General features: G+C 51.6%; 1 protein-coding gene across 1 annotated transcript in view; it reads left to right on the forward strand.

Moving 5' to 3' along the window:
* Positions 1–16,998, forward strand: part of SLC7A5 (solute carrier family 7 member 5) — a 35,192-nt gene that overhangs the window by 4,351 nt on the left and 13,843 nt on the right. The window contains exon 2 of the mRNA XM_048316749.1: positions 7,830–7,955. Coding sequence (XP_048172706.1) covers positions 7,830–7,955 — 126 coding nt within the window. The remainder of the gene's footprint in view (positions 1–7,829; positions 7,956–16,998) is intronic.

The following is a 16,998-nucleotide window of genomic DNA, read 5'->3' on the forward strand; positions in this document are numbered from 1 at the left end:
GTGCACTGTGTGTGTTCCAGAGAGGGCTCAGGGATGGAAAGGGTTAAACTGATCTATTAAAGATACCCTGGCTATTCCTCATTTCCCCCTGGTAATTTGCAGATTTCCTGCTTGCACAGAGGCACCTTCCCAGCTGTTTGGGCTGTGGCACAGTAAATTGGATCAGGGAGACAAGGGATGAAGCTGCTCCCAGCCCTGAGCTGGTTCTTGGTGTTCCACAAGTGCCTGAGCTGTTCATCCCACACATCCTCACAGCCCGAGTGCCCCACACAGCTTCCAGAATTCCCTAATTTCCTGACAGTAAGATCTGCTCTGCAGTGGAAAACTGGGATTGGGCTCGATAATCCCTGTGGATCCCTTCCAGCAGGATATTCTGTTGTGTATCATTTTATTCTTGCTCTTCAGCGTCAAGTCAGCAGTTTGAGTTTGCTTCTGAATTCTTGTGTCACTTGTTAATCAGGTATGCAAATCTGGCACTAATTACCCCAGCACAGCAATATTTGCTGCTTCCAAAGCCAGAGAATTTTTAATCTTCCTCAAAATTTATCTGAACTTTCTTCACTGCTTCTGAACTCTGCTGTTGGGCACTCCTGCAGGCGTGGAATTCCAGGGGAATGCTGATGAATTCCTCATTTGTCTCTTTTGTTTTGAGCAGCTGGAGAGTGGAAGAGTGAGCAGCAGCCAGGGCAGAGCTGAGCCAGGTCTAAGAGCCCTTGTCCTGTGGAAGTGCCTGACACTCCTCTGAGGAACCTGGGAGTCAGGAGGAGAAGGAATCCAGCCCAGGGTAGCTGCCAAGTTGTCCGGAAGGGAATATCCAGTGGCAGCATTCCACCCAGGAATCACGGGTTCCGTGGGAAGCAGGAATGTCTTTATTTGACATGAAGGTTTTGCTTCCAAGCTTGCCAGGCTCAGCTCTTTGTCCAGGTGTGTGCAGGGCAGAGGAGGTGGATTTTCACCTCATCAGGTGTTAACTGGTGAAAAGCAACCCCAAAACACACCCAGGGCCCGTCTGTCTGAGATGGGTTCATGCTGCAGCATTGCTCCTTTTAATTCATCAGTCGGGACAAGCTGGGTGTGAAGCTTTGAAGATTTATTGTTTCTCCTCCAGAAAGGGGGGATTAAGAGACTAAAGCTCCATCAGCAAATTGCCCTCATTGGAGTGGAGTGGAAGGAAGGAGTCTGTGGAATCCCTGCTGGATGGCAGGGCCTGCAAGGCTGAGGTTGCTTTTTTAATCTGTGTTTAATTAGAGCAGCATTAATGAAAACAGGCTCTGACACTCGCAGGACTCTCCAGAAATCAATGAGGGCTTGGAGGGCTCTTGAAACACACAGTGAGCAGCCACTGCAATTCCAGCACCCCTCTCCTGGCTCTCACAACAATTATCCCATTAAATGTTCCTGTGTTTGGATGATTTATGTTATCACTGAGATCATTCAGAGCCTTTCTCCTCCGGCATGAACAAATTTGGAAGGTTTGTGTGGAAAACCCCTCCAGGGTCAGCCTCATTCAAAGCAGCATCACTTGTTTGGAGTATTCCAAGAGTCTCATAGTCCCAAGGTCCAGAGATGGCCAATCCAAAGGGTGGGGAAGCCACTTTTTCCAGCCAGGATGCAGAGCTGAATTCTGTGCACATAAAATACCAGCAAGTGCTGCTCAGTGTTGGGAAGGTGAGGTGAGCGTGGAGGAGATGTTTAGCTTGGGATGGGTAATTTGCTGGGAATGGAAGAAATAGGGAGAAAGAGCTTTTCCATATCTTTTCTCTCTATATTTTGTTTGTCTTCCTGTTGTAAAATGTCCTGTTTGTGGAACTGCTGTGTCATGTCCTCTGGAAACCTTGGCAGGAAATCACAAGCTTCTTCCTAAGGAGACAAAATAGCAACTCCTGCCTCTAGGTAGGAGCCACCTGGCCCAACACTGGGGAATTCTTTGGAGTTTTCCTGTGTCAGAGTGTCCCACTGTCATTATGGGATGTTGGTACCACGGGAATAGGGGTGTTGTACAGATTTGACCTGTTCAAGGTGTCCAGGATTGTTTGTTGGGACGTCCAGAGCTCCTGGTCTCAGGGTAGATTTGGAGATGATCCCTTTTTTTAAACTCCTTGGTAGGGCAGTTTGCCTTCTCCTTTGCTTTCTTCTTTGTTGGTGCACCATTCCCTGATTGCTGTTTTGGGAAGAGGAACAAAAAGGGAATTGGAAAGCGTTGCCAGCTGTGTTGATTATTATAAGGAGATTTTAATATAGACACGTTTGTTCTGGGGCCAAGTGCTTTCCAACAGCCTCGTGTGCCCCCAGGCCTCTGCCTTTCCTGACTGATTGCCCTGGGTGTTAAGTTTCTCCAGAGATTTGTCCTTGCAGAAATATCTGCAAAGTTTTTCCCTCTGCTTTTACCCTTCCCCACCTTGCAGGGCACAAAGTCTTCAATCAATACCTGTCAGCTTGAAATTCCTGATGCATTTTCTGCCTGTGACCTTGCCTGTCTCATGTTGGACTGTGCAGCTGGAAACACCTGAGACTTTTGGGAGGCACTGTGGCATCCCAACCACTGGAATATAAAACTGGTATGGGTTTCTTGCCTCGGTGAATTGATTTTCCCATGGGTTTAACCCACTCTAGTCAGTATAACTTAATTTTTCCTTTGTCCTATGTGGATTAACTCTTTTCCAACCTCTGGTGGGCTCAGGCGGCAATTCCCTAAAAGCCATGGGATGTTGTGTGCCTGTTCCATGTGCTCTGCCATCCCTGGGATTTGTTCCTTGGTCCCACAGGCTCAGCTTGTCCTGTCTATGCCTGAAACCTGCTTTCAGCACGGTTGGTAGGAGAGAAAACTGCTGGTCTGTCACCTGCCCTTCATGGAGAGGGAAAGGAGCAGCCTTTTCTGTGGGATGAGGAAGGGAAAGGAGCTGGATTCTGGGAGTAATTGTGAGGGAAAATCAACGTCAGCCAGTGGCAGGTGGTAAATGAGAAAGCATCATCTTACAGTGGCAAGGGCCAGGCACTTGGGAAATGTGAGTTACAGACACAGTTATGCATGGTAGAACAGTTCACATTCCTTGTTTTCCTGGCAGGAAAGCTGATGGAGGGGATTTCCCTTCATTTTCCCTTTATTTTCCACAACTTCCCAACCTGCCGTGCGTTTTCACTGGGTCCTGTAATACCACAAACAGGAATCTCTGGGGAATTCAGAGCAAGTTAATGAGTTTAGTCCTCTAAAGGCAGCTACTTCCAGACCTTTATCCCTGTTCCAGAGGTGTACGTGGAATTACACAGGCAGCCCCACAGGTCAGGCCCAGGGAACCCTACAGGAGGTGAAATTAAGGACAGAAGGGACATTGTGCAAGTGTGTGTGACCCCACAGGCAGCACGATGCAGCCACGCCAGTACCTCAGGAATTCCTGTGCTCATTCCAGGATCATTTCACCTGCAGAGCTGCTGAGGATCTTGGGTTGAGCAAGCTCCTGTCACCCCCAGGCAGTTCCATGTGGGGCTGGGATTGGAGCTTTGCTCCATCTCCCCTCGGTTATCCCGGGAAAGCTGCAGCCCTGCCTGTCTGACAGGAATCTTGCCAAGGCTGTTGCATCAGAAGTGGCCGGCCCAGGTTTTCCTGTGCCTGGCTCCATTCCCACTGTTTGCTCTGGGCAGAGCCTCAGCTCTCCCCCATCCTGCCTTTCCCCTGAACACACAGGAGCTGTTGTTCCATGCATTTGTCTTGGATGTGTTCTAGGTGGGATTGAGCCGTTTCTCTGGCTGCTTCGCAGGCATTTTTTCCTGTTGTCATCTGGGAATGGTGTCTGGGAAGGAACTTGGGAGGCAACTTCAAAGGGATACAGCCATAAAATGAGAACTGGGGGGGGGTAAAGTCCTGGGACTGATGTTTGTCCTTGTTCCTGTCAGGAATGGGGAATTCCCTGGCTGTGCAGGTGAGTGCCAGTGGAGCAGGTTCAGTGAGATGCCTGAAGCCAGTGCAGGACAGAGGAAATATTGAAGCCTCTTGTCTTTAGAAAGCCAGATTTCCCACTGAAAGCCTCTGGCTTCCCTTGTGGCTTGAGTTAATCTTGGAATGAGGCTGGGCTGGAGCAGTCCTTGGAGGCATGAAGGGATGAAGGGATGCACCCAGAGAGCAAAATCCAGGATCTCTCCTGCCAGAGTGGTAAGTGATGAGTAAGTCAGGCTAGATGAGATGTAAGGGAAACATTTGTTATTGTGAGGGTGGGCAGGCCCTGGCACAGGGTGCCCAGAGCAGCTGTGGCTGCCCCTGGATCCTTGGAAGTGCCCAAGGCCAGGCTGGAATGGACTTGGAGCACCCTGGGAGAGTGGAAGGTGTCCCTGCCCATGGGACTGGAACAAGATGAGCTTTCATGTTCCTTCCAACCCAAACCAGTCTGGGATTCTATGAAAAGTCCCCCCCCCCCCCCGTTTATCTGCCATCCCTTCAGCTTTCTAACACTTATTATCCCAATTATGTAAAGCTTTGGAGAGGGGCTGCTGGCTCAGCCCGGCCGTGGCACGTCAAGGTCATGCTGAAATCCTTGTTCCTAGAATGATTCCTGATGGGTCACTCCAAAGCTCTGCCTGGCTGCTGTCTGACAGGGCTGGAGCCTTAGGAAAACACTGCAGGAATTAGGGCAGCACAGCCTGATCTCTGTATCACTGCCCTGATTTATGGTGGAGCTGTGCAGCTTTGCCGTGTTTTTCCTGGAGCGGTTCAGCCGAGGTGAGGGAGCGCTGCCAGGAGGATCCCGCAGTCCCTGCGTGGTGGGGCAGCATCTGGGATCAAAGCAATCAAAACTCGCTGCTTTCAGAAATCCCAGCCTCCTGAGAAGCTCAGCAGCCACTGGAATTTATCCTGGAGTTTTATGGAGAAGGCTCTCGTCCTGTTTGCCATCTGCAGGATTCTTCCTGATGGGCAAGACTGGGGGATTTTTGGCCATTCCTATGTTGGAAGTATTGAAGTGGAGTAACTCCACCGTGCTCCTTTAGGAAAGACAAATACTATTCTAAAGTGGGAAAAGCAAAACAGAGGGAAATGTGATACAAGGGCTCTGACAACCATGGCAGAAACTTCCAGCCGTGTTTACTCTCTGATCCCAAAGTGTTTTCTCGTTTTTAGGAAGCCTGTTTATTTGGCACTGATGGGGTTTTGGGGCTGAACATGGATACTTGGACAGTGTAGGAAACTTTTTCCTTTTATTTTCACCACCACCCTCCAGGGGACTCTGTACAGAACCAGGACATGGCAAACAGCCCCTAAAAATCAGTGTTGAAGTGGGGGTGAAGCAGTTCCTGTCACAGACCCAGAATGCCTAAATGAGGCAGGGAATGTCACTGTCACACCTCTCAGGGCTGTCCTCACCACAGGAGCAGCAGCAGCAGCAGCAGCAGCAGCAGCAGCAGCAGCAGCAGCGTGGTTTTAGACGTGTGAGCACATCCTTTAAATATCCCTCTGTAAACAAGGGCAGATTTATTTTTAGCATAATTGCTGGTCAAAGGGAATCCTGGCCCCAAAGCTCCCTGCCCGTGAGGATTCACTGGAGGTGCCTTCAGGGATGAGGTGGGAGTTCTGCTGGGTGACATTCCCTGTGTTTCCTTGTCCCTTGTAGCACTGTAAGGTCACTTGGTTAAGCTGTGTTTCCTCCTCCCTGCTGTCTGACCATGTCCCTTGCCCTGTCCCTGGAGGCAGACGTGTCCCAGTGTCCCTGTGTGGTGACAGAGCTGTGACTCCACCAGCACAGGGCTGCTCTAGGGGCTGAGAACCCTCAGGCCTGGCCATGGTGTGTCTGTCCCTGTCCCTTATCTCCCAGAGCAGCGCAGGGCCCTGGCACGGGGACAGTGGTGTGGCACATCTGTCACCACAATCACTCACCCCTGCTGCTGGCCAGAGCCCAGCTGTCCTGTGACTCCAGCACGACTCTGCTTCCTCAAAAACAGCTCAGGGTCATTTCAGTCTCAGCCACACTCCCAAAGGGGCTCCAAGGGCACGATACAAAATCCATCTCCAATCCTTGTTTACTTGTGGCTGTCACTCTTGTGGGATGGGTCAGATCATGCGCTTTCCTTCCTGACACATCCAGCTCTCGCTTCTCCGCACTTTAAATGCTCTTGTGTTGAAATGGCAGCGGATCCTGGAGATGGCAGGGTGGGGTAAGGAGCCAGTGATCCTGAAAGCCATCGGGTCCTGGGACACTGGCACAGGCTGCCCCATTCCTGGAAGTGCCCAAGGCCTGCTTGGATGGGGCTTGGAGCACCCTGGGATAGTGGAAGGTGTCCCTGCCCATGGCAGGGGTGGAACTGGATCTTTAAGGTCCTTCCAACCCAAACTCTTCTGTGATTCTGGGATCAGATGCTCTGGGCTCTAAGCTGGGAGTGCACATCCAGCTCATACCCTCAGGAGAGTGGGACTGGGATGTTCTGGGGAGCAGCTGTTTGGTTCTGGTCGAGGCCTTGGGCTCCTGTGAAAAAGAGCTGCAGGCTCTGTGAAAGAGCCTTTGTGTGAGGGCAGAAGCCAGTGGGGAAAGAATCCTGCGGGGAAAAGCCTCCAGCTCCGAGAGGACATTTGGGATCTACTCCTCCCTGAGCTGCTGGTGAGTGCTCAGGGCTGGGACTGGCCAGGGGACAGCCAGGGGGTCACTGGGCTGGAGAAGGGGCATCCAGCACGTGGGCAGTCACCCTCGGTGTGACATTTGCCTGTGTCCATAACAAGCAGGAGGGTGTGGGGGGGAAGCAAGGCACCAAAATAGTCAATGATTCGTGAGGGCAGCAGAGCTTGGCCATTATTTGCTCTGCAGCAGGTGAAGCTCAGCCAGGAGCAGCTCTGGGGCTTCAGACAAGGCCTGGTTCAGGCTGTGCCCTGCCTGGCAGGAATGGCATGCTGGCAGGAGAGAGATACAGAGGAGAAAGGGGGGGAGGGATATGGCAAAAAAAGGTCGGAGATAAACCCCCAGTCGTTGCATTAACCAAAGGGTAGCTTGTGGGCAGCGGGAGCTTCTCAGCAAACAAATACTGCTGGGGAGGCAGTGCCGTGCTGGGAAATCCTCTCCTCCATGCCCAGGAGCCCTGGCACAGGCCCACAGCTGTCCCTGGCACCGGGGCTTTCCGCAGCTCCAGCTTCCCTTCCCCCCTGCCCCAGTGACCTGCAGGTGTTGTTTGTGTCCAGCCCGGGGTCAGGGCAGGGCTGGCGCCTTTCCCTTCAGCAGGGTCATGTGGTGTGGCCTCGAGAGCCTTTGGGGTGTTGTTTTTATAAAATCCCCATGGATCAGTCCTGGAGGCTCGGTCTGACATCCCTGGAGTGTTTCCACGCACCAGCAGCACTGAATGGGATCGATGGGACAGGGGCTGTGGCCATTGGTGCTGGGGGTGCAGTCAGGGCTGATATTTCCAAGCCCTCAGAAGTGTTTTCCAATGCAGCAGTGCCATTCCATGTCCCGAGGACCACAGGCACTGTTCACACCACTTACTGCCAAAATAAAGGGCGGAACTGAGAAGTGTGAGGCTGCAGAGCTTTCCATGAGTTTCTCTTCTGGGAAGAGGCTCTGGTTGGTTGCTTTAGCAAAAAGGAATCACAGAATGGTTTGGGTTGGAAGGGACCTTGGAGATCATCTCATTCCATCCTCTGCCATGGGCAGGGACACCTTCCATAGCCCAGGATGCTCCAAGTCCCATCCAACCTGGGCTCCATGGGCAGCCACAGCTTCTCTGGGCACCCTGTGCCAGGCCCTCCCCACCGTCACGGGGAGGAATCCCTTCCCAATATCCCATCTAAAGATTCCTTGTGCTTTTTGGTGCATCTGGAGTGTCTCCCTGGGTGCTGACATTGTCCCTGTGTGTCCCCTCAGTGCTGCTCACAGCTGTGAACTGCTACAGTGTCAAGGCTGCCACCCGTGTGCAGGACGCCTTTGCTGCGGCCAAGCTGCTGGCGCTGGCTCTCATCATCATCCTGGGCTTCGTGCAGCTGGCAAAGGGTGAGTGCTGTTCCTTTTCTCCTTTTGGGACCGTGCAGGTAAAGCAGGATGAGGAACAAAGCCCAGGAATCCAACCCCGGGTGTTTCAGAGCTTTGCAAACCTCCTCTGTTCTTTCGGATGCTTGGGGGATGCTTCCAGCTTTGCCAAGGGCTGAGGTTTTGCATTTTATTTGTGGGATTTTGTATTTCTGTCACTGTCAGGCTTCATTTCATGCTACTGAAACCACTTAAAGTCTTTCCTACTTGGACAGAGACTGTGGCTTCTCTCTTTGGGATTGCAGGGAGTGAAAATGTTGGTGCTGCTGCACTGGGAAATCTCTTTGCTCACAGAGAATTATCTGCATGTGCAAACCACTTCCAGTCATCCTAATCCTTCCACAAACTCCCCCTGCACATTTCCCTTCATCCTGTTCCAGGTGTGGAGTGGCTCAGGCCAGCTCTGGGTCACCCAGGGACACCTGGGTCAGGCAGGGCTGCAGAGCCCACGAGGAGCAGAGAGATTGGAGCTCTCAGCTGGCGCTGGCACCTGGAAAAGGAGATAAAAATGGGAAGATAAAGCAGATTTTCTGGTGGTTCTGCTGGTTTGCTTCATGAGCACATAAAATCCTCTCAAAGCAGGGAGATGGTTTGTTCCAAACCCATTTGAGTTTGTTCCAAACCTGATTAACTCACAGTTAAACCAAAGTGTGGTTTTTTCATGCAAGTTTTGTGGAAATAAACATTTCTTGGGGAACAGTCCAGTCCTTATTTTTTGCTCAAAAGGGGATAAAATCTCCAGGGAATCCTGTCCCTGCACAGGGGGTGTGTCTGTGTGTGCTCGTGGGTCTCTAATTCCTGTCCCAGCTCTGGGAGCCAGTGCTGTCTTTGCAGAATTTCTTGCTTTGTCAGAGATTTTATTTTCTTCCAGCTCAGTGCAGACACTCAACAGGGACATTGTTTGAGGCTTATCACAAAATACACCTCCTCCCTCTGCCCAGCTCCCCAGCCTGCTCTGCTGAGCCTTTTGATTCTCTCCCAGGAGGAGAAGGATAAATCACTGTAAATCTCTTTTAGTTGGTTAACATTTTACCATGAAGATCTTTACAACTGGGCTTTGTTTGCAGATATAATCTTAATTTGCATCTTCAGAATGTGCTGTTCTTTTGGCCTTTTTGGGGGAGGCTGAGCCTCTTTCTGCCCTGCTTCTTCAGGTGGAAATCCACGAGGTTTCCCTTGATTCCTGTCTGTAACTGAGAAGGGATTTCTGCCCTGTGTACAATAAAAATCCCTCCTCCCCTCCCGTGTCCCAGGAGTTGTTTTACTTCCTTTGAAGTTTCTTGCAGTTTCAGGTGTTTGTGGCTGTGCAGACCTTGCAGGGCAGGGAATTCCTTGGGATTTATTTTCCTGCTGAACCACCCGGCAGGGAGATGAAAAACAGTTCCTGGACAGTAACACCTGTAGGCAAAGACCTCTTCTCCCTGTCTGAGCACCCAACACTCAAACCACAGTGGGATCCTTGGGATCCAGAGCAGATCCTGGTTTGTTGTCCCAAGTGAAACATTCCTGCTTGTCTGAGTCCCTGTGCCACAGCTGGGACTCTGCCTGGCCTCCAACATGGATTTCATTAATCTCCTTAGGGGAGTTCCAGGCTCTCTGCTAAGTCCTTAAGAACATGCAAGCTCCTTTCCTGGCCCTTCCTCAGCTCCCACCTGCAGTTTGCACCTTGCTCCATTTTCCTTTCAGTCATTCCAGGTGACTCCATGCTTTTAGCAGGGATACAGCAAAAAATTGTCTCTTTTCTTCTTTTTTTTTTAATTCAGGGAAAACACAAAAGCTTCCATTTTCATTGACAATGGGAAAACACTGCTTTGTCCCACACAGAACCACATTTCCACGCCCTTGTGTTCTGCTGTGCCCATTCCAATGTTGTTTTTGGACAAAGAGGACTCTTCCCACCACAGCTGGGTGAATCCAGCCAAGCTGGCAGCTGGTTTTGGGGTGCTGGTTTGTCTGGGGCTGCCCTTTCAGGGGGGATGGGGCTGTATATTCCCAGGATGATCTGGACAGTGAACTGGTTTTACTGGTTCCTGTCCCACTGCTGGTTTGTGTTCCCAGTATCCATAAACAGACCAGAGGAGCAACACCACATTTCTTGCTGAAATGGGGAAATTTCTGTGATTTCACAGAAATCCCTCTGCATTGACCTCCCACCTTCAGCTCTTGGCTTTTTCTCTTTTTATCCTTTCCTTGGCTCTTTTCCTGATTTGCAGAAGAGCAGGAATCTCTCAAGGCCAAAGGACTCTGTGGCAATTTTGCCCCACAGGAAAGAGCATTTCCCTGTCAGCAGCTGCTTCCCATCTCTCCTTCCATGCCCTTTCCAAAGGAGGAGGCTGGAAGCTGCTTTCCTACTCAGCCTTTTTAAGTGCTTGAAGGTTGGTTCAGTGGAACTGAGCTGCTTGGGGTGCAGTTATTTTATTAATACAAAAATGAAACTTTTAAAAGCCTTTATGGGGCTGGAGATGAGTGGTTTGAAAAGTCCTGGATTTGGGTGTTGGTGTGTAAAACCTTCTATGTGGCCCCCAGATTACAGCTTGGAAATAATAGAAATAAATCAATTAAATAAATAATAACTTATTTAAATACTTCTAGAAATAACTTACATAATAGAAATAACTTAAAACATAGAGAGGATCAGAGTTTTTTTACTCCAGTATTATAAAAACAAGGTTTATTTTGATTTTCTTACTTTACCAGCTCTCTCAATTTGCTTTCTGTCCAACTGGGTATTTTTTGGCCATATTCCTGGGATATCTGGGACTGGATCATGGAGAAGGGTTGGACAGCAGGTCTGAGGGGTATTTCTGCCCTGGATGTGACACAGAGGTCTGTGGGTATGTCCTCTCCATACCTGCCCCTTAAAAACTGACTGAGGTGTGGAATGGTCAAAAAATTTGGGTATTAAGGACAGCCTCATGCTTTTTACAGGTGAGGAAGTTGAGGAAAGGTTTTGATGTCAAAGAATTAGAAAAAACCATATCACAGATGTTTTACATGTATTTTTTTTTCCTGTGAATGATGCCTTGGGGTTTCTGGAGTGTTTCTGTCCTTGTGCAGCTGGAGCAGGGAGGTGCAGCTCCAGCCCTTGCTATGATCCCTCACCAGCAGCTCTGCTTGAAAACCTGGAATTGGGCCTTTGGGATTTAGAGAAATAGAATTTAACACTGATTTTATTGAATTGCTTTTGCTGAATTTATTGTCCCTTTCCCTGGCTGATCCCTGATGTGAAATTCCTGGTGTGTGGTGCCTCCAGCAGCTGTCTGGTGGCAGCAGCATTTTTCTCCCTGACTCCTTTGGGCTGTCAGGGATGCAGAGCTGCATCTGCCAGAGCAGCGTGAGGTCAATTAAGGACAGAGCAGGCAGGTTTAACTCCAGAGCAGAGCTTAGACTGGGCAGGAGGTTTGGGTTTAATTTGGGCTTTTTTTTTTTTTTTTTCAGAGAATCATGAAATTGTTTGGGTGAGAAGGGTCTTAAAACCCATCCAGTGCCACTCCTGCCATGGGGAGGGACACCTTCCACTATCCCAGGCTGCTCCAAGCCCGGGAGGAAAGGAAGAAGGAGTCAATTTTCCCTCCTTCTTTCTCAAGAATGGGATTCGTCACAAAAAAAAAAAAAAAAAAAAAAAAAAAGGCAGGGGAAAAAAATATGGACAGGAAACTACCAAAATAACCACCAGGGAGAAAGCCAGAGGCCAAAGGGGCACTTTCTAGCAAAAGGGATCTGATAAATGAAAGCAGCACCCAGATGTCTCAACCCCACAGTGCCAGACGTTGTCTTGCACCTGGAGTTCTAAAAATGGCATTTTAAGAGCCAAACTCTGCACTCTGAAGGTCTGAATCTTCCTTCTGGTACTTCCAGAACCCTCCCAGCAGAGTTCAGGATTTCCAGCCACAACATCACCTTTAAACAGCTTTTTACAGTGTTGGGGTGGGGGTGGCAGAGCTGGCTGGGATTGTGCCCTGGGACAGACCCTGGACAGGGGTGTCCAGGGAAGCTGTGGCTGCCCCTGGATCCCTGGAAGTGTCCAAGGCCAGGTTGGATGGGGCTTGGAGTACCCTGGGATGGTGGAAGGTGTCCCCCTGCCCATGGCAGAGGGTGGGATGGGATGAAATTTGAGGTCCCTTCCCACCCAAACCATTCCAAGATTCCATGGTCAGCCAAGGGCCTGGCCACAGCCTGGGACACGGGGCTGGAGCTGTGAGAGGAGTCCAGAGCCCAGAGCAGGGGGATGTTCCCCACCCAGCCCATGCCTGACTCCCGCCCTGGATCCTCCTTGGCAGCTGGAGCCCAGTCCAGCGGATAGGGAGCATCCCTCCCGGTGTGTCCCTGGGGCACAAGGGCTTGCAGGGACAGCACTCCCTTGCCCGGCCCCCTGCCATCCCAAATGCCACCGCCGGGAGTGCTTCTCCAGCGGGGAGCTTCGCAGGGAGGCTCCTTCCTCATCCTCCCGTTCCCGGAGCGTGGCAGCAGGGACAGGGAAGGGACAGGGCAGCTGGGACAGCTGCCACACCCTGCCCCTCCAATTCACAGCAGCCTCCTGCTGCAGATTCGTCAGGTGTCAAACGCTGCCGGGCTGATCCCACACAGTTGTGTTTTATGGGCCTCACTCCCTAATCCTGGAGTTCTCCAGCCCGAGGGGATGGAGGAGCTCTGCGGGAGCAGAGCTCAGTTCTGCTCACACAGTTGTTTCCTCTCCCTCTCTGCCCAGAAAAGTTTTGGCAGTTGCAGGTTCAAGGGCAGAGTTGAGCCTGTTTGGGCTTTTGCTTTGGACAAGTGTGGAGCTGCTGTCCAAAAAGAAATAAAATAGCAACAAAAAAACCCCAAACCAAGCAAAGAACCAAATTGAAAGAACACCAGCCCAAAAATACAGAAGCTGTGGGGCAGTGACCTGCACTGCCTGTTTTGATAACTCTGACCTGGAGGCTTGGCCTTTAAGGATGGTGGGAGCTGTTGTTTGTTTAATACCAATGTTAAGGATGTTTGCTGGACACTGGGGATGGAGGCTCAGCGCTGCCTTAACTCCTCAGGGTGGGAATGTGCCTGGACGTTCCCAAAGCTGTTTAAGCCAAGGAGTTGAGAGTTGTAGTGTGTTCACTTTGGGGATCCGGGGTGAAATTCCAGGTGCTGAGCTGGATCAGGGTGAGGGAGCAGAGAGGACTCTGCTTGCCCAGGGTGGGTTTTAAGGCAGCTGACCCAGGAGGCTCCGTTGGCTGCTCATTTTTCTGGGTGCAGCTATCCAGCAATGCAGACGGATTTAAGGGAGAGCAGTTAATGCTTTGGTATTTGTCCCTTTGCCTCTGTGTGTCCTTCCAGTCTCTGGTGGCAGAAGGAGCACTCATTGTGCCAGAGGTGGATCCAGGCAGTTGTTATCTCCATGGCTCTGTGTACACATGGACTTCTCCTGGCACTTTAAATCCATCCTTTCCCACTGCCTTTGGCTGCTGGGTTGGGATTAGTGTGCCTGTGGTGCTGGAGGGACAGGCAGGAGCATCTGCCCTCCCCAAATATTCCTGCACATCCAGCTTGGTGCCTCCATTAGCCCCTCTGGTGGCTCATTCAGATCCATCACAGGTTTTTATGAATGTGGACTGAACCTCTTGTGCAGACTTGAAAAGGAAAAACAAACTTATGGAAGTGGTTGGAAAACCCCTGGGTGCTTTGTTCAGGGCCTACACCTTGCTGTTCCTCTGCCTGGATGGGGATACACAAGGGGGCATTTTGGAATTGCCTTTTCCACTTCATTCCAAGGATCAAAAGGACCCTTTTTGTCCATCCAGGGGTTCTGCAGTGACTGGAGAGGCTCCTGGAGAGGCCTCACTCCAGAGCTCCCAATGCTGCCTCTGACTCTGCTGCCTTATTTCCCGTCAGCAGATGTTCTGCCAGCACAGAGGGTGTGAAAATCAGGAGGTGTTTGTTTGGGAGGTTTTTTGGTGGCTCAGCAGGATGCAGAGGAGGTGGGAAAGGTGACAGCACGTTGTGTGGCCTGAGTAGTGTCCTGGGGGAGCCCTGGAAAGGAATTGTAAAGTTGGAGTCATGAGGGGTGAGCCCAGGAGCCTTGGGGTCACCCTGAGGAGAAAAGTGTCACAAATGTCTCTGGCAGAGCTCTCCACCCCTGGGAGCAGAGGATCTTTTCTGTGGAACAGGGGAAGGGACACAGCCTGTCCACAGCCAGTGCTTGGAGCCGGGCTGTGACCCAGGAGCTGTGGCTGCTCCTTGGATGCCCTCCCTGCTCCAGGGTTACAGCCCAGAAACACCTCTGCTGCTCAGGGGCTGCTGCTCAGGGGCTGCTGCTCAGGGCTGCCCCAAGCTGGGCTGGTCCCGGAGAGGAGCAGCCAGCAAGGAAGAACCCAGCAGCTCCTGTGGGTGCCCAGCTGTGCTTTCCAGGAGCTCCGAGTCCCCAGGGATGCTCTCCCAACCTGTCTCTCTCTTCTTTTCTGGACTCAGCCCCCTGAATTCTCGCCGCTTTTCCCAGGAAATGGCTCAGCAGCTGAGTGCATCTCCTCCTCTGGGGTTCTGGGTACAGACACCCTGTGCTGAGGGCCCCATCTCTCCATGGCTGTGTTCCCTCTCCTCGCTGTTGGGGCAAGTTGAAAATATTTAATTACCCTGCAATGCTTTGTGCAGGAGAAGATTGCTGTGCTATTAAAACCAGACCAGGCACGACTGGGGAGCAAATGAACATTTTTGAAGGAAGGGCCTGAACACGCAGCGCCTCACACGGGTCCCTCCCGCAGCAGGGCCCCGGCTGACCCGGCACAGTTACCGAAGTCTTGGCAGCTGGAGGAGAAGCAAATGGGCTTTGTGTCACAGCTCGTTACCTTAATTTGGTTAATTGTAGAGCAGAGTGCGGTGGAACAGCCGGTTCAAACCAGGCTCTGGCTCTCCGGGGTGCCGGGCACGGGCAGGGCCTGGGGAGAGCGGGTGGGAGCCAGGGCGGGCAGAGCTCGGGATGAGCTCGGGATGCCCCAGAGGCTGTGCTTGGCAGCCTCACCTGCACATTTGTAACCCTTGGTTAGATCTAAAGGCTGCAGATCCAAAAGCCTGGGGGCTGGAATTGTCGAGGCTTGAAGGATGGAGTGTCTGGGAAGTTTTGCAGATGGTCCAGCACACCCTGGTCTGGTTGACAAGGTGGGGTTGGATCAAAGATCCAAATTAGGATCAAACCTAAATAATTCTGGGAATTTTTAGCAGGGCCTGTTGATGGCTTGAGGGGTAATGGTTTTAAACTGGAAGAGGGCAGGTTTAGATGAGGTATAAGGAAGACTTTTTTTATTATGACGATGGTGAGATATGGACACTCCTGGTTATTCAATTGTGTTCTGACATGTTGCTAAATCCATTTTACCCTGGGGCACAGAAATGGGAAGTTTAACAACTCACTGGGAGGTTTTGGGGAGATCCAACGTTCTGAAGGTGAGGTGGGAAGGGCAGTGAGGTGTTGGCTGCCTCAGGGAAAGGAATGTTTGGCTTGAGAGGATTTTGCCTGTGACAGACAGAAGGAGGATTTGGGGAGAGCTGGTGTCCAGCTGTGGACAAAAAAATGGAGTGGTGCTTGTGCTGCTCCCACATGGGAGCATTCTCCTGGGTGGTGAAGGTGATGATCCATGGATCGGGGTGGGAGCATGGAGAGCCTGAGACCTTTGAGAAGAGACATCCCGAGGAGTGTTTGAAATGCCTGGAGAGCCTCCTCCTCTCCCAGTCCATCCCATACTGTGCTGTTCCAGTAGCTAATTACAGGCACTGTGAACGAAAAGTGTCTCTTATTCTCAGAACAAAAGGCCTGGAAAGAACCAGGCTGGTAATTATTCAGGAAGGGCAGAGAATGAGGTGGGGAAAGCTGAGCCCGAGGGATGCAGCGGAATGTGATCCCCTGCATGCCCCTCCTGCTCAGCCCTTTGATTCACCTGGGCTAAACTGGGATTCTGGGCAGAACCTGCAAGGCAGAAATTGAGGTTAAACTCAGCCTGTTACCAGTCTCTGCATTTCCTGGCTCTGCTGTTGCGCTCGGGTGTGTTTTTACAAAGGATTGGTGCATTTTGGGATGTGTTTTTACAAAGGATTGGTGCATTTTGCTGAGGAGGATCACGGGCTCCAGGGCATCAAAAACATCCAGCACATCCCAAGGGAGATGCAGGAAAGACCTTCCTGGTGCAAGGAGCTGCTGGGAAAGAGGTGACTCCAGCAGAGAACAGCAGTTGGGATTGGGATCGGGATCTGAGCAGGAGGAGCTTTGGGTTTCCCACTCTGGATGGATTCCCAGGCTGTGGATGAGCTGCTGCCGTGGGCCTGCTGCTCACAGCCACAGCAGCCCCCTGCAAGGAAAGGATGAGGATGGGTCAGGGAAGGAGGAGGAAAGAGGAGATGGGGCTCTCCCACACACACAGGGCAGCTCCATGGCACTGGCAGAGGTCTGGAGCAGCCCCACGAGTGACAGATGCTCTGGGAGGCCGATGGTGCTGCTGGGAAAAATCCCTCTTTCCCAGCACTGGGAAGATGAGTGGGAGGTGTTCCAGGGCCGGTGCATCCACATTTGTCACCCAGCCTCTGCAGCAGTGGCACAGGGGAGGGAGAATTTCCAGAGTGAGGCGAGAAGAAAGGCCATCCAGAGGGAAAATTCCTGCTGCTGGAGCATCCCTGTGCTTTTCCAGCAGCACCTCCTGGGTGCCCTGTGCAGAGGGATGAAGGGTTAAGCTCCAGCCCCTGCTGACTGCCTTGTGATGCAGCTGCTGGGGTGATTAGGAGAGATCTGTGCCCTAAGAGGAATCACATGGGCTCCCCCAGGGCTCGCTGGGTGCAGAGGTGCCCCTCTGCATCCCACCACATTCCCTGCGCTCCAGGCTGGGAGCGTGGCTCTGCCATCCCTGTCCCACAGCCAGACCCCTGCATCAAAGACAGGGAACAAAACAACTGCAGAGCACTTAAAAGCAAAATAAATAAACCTGGGGCTGCTCAGGGAGAGCTGGGACAAGAGGGACAATCAAATCTTCTATTTCGGGCGTTTTCTTTC

This window comes from Corvus hawaiiensis, chromosome 12, assembly GCF_020740725.1.
Source record: "Corvus hawaiiensis isolate bCorHaw1 chromosome 12, bCorHaw1.pri.cur, whole genome shotgun sequence".
Lineage (NCBI taxonomy): Eukaryota > Metazoa > Chordata > Aves > Passeriformes > Corvidae > Corvus > Corvus hawaiiensis.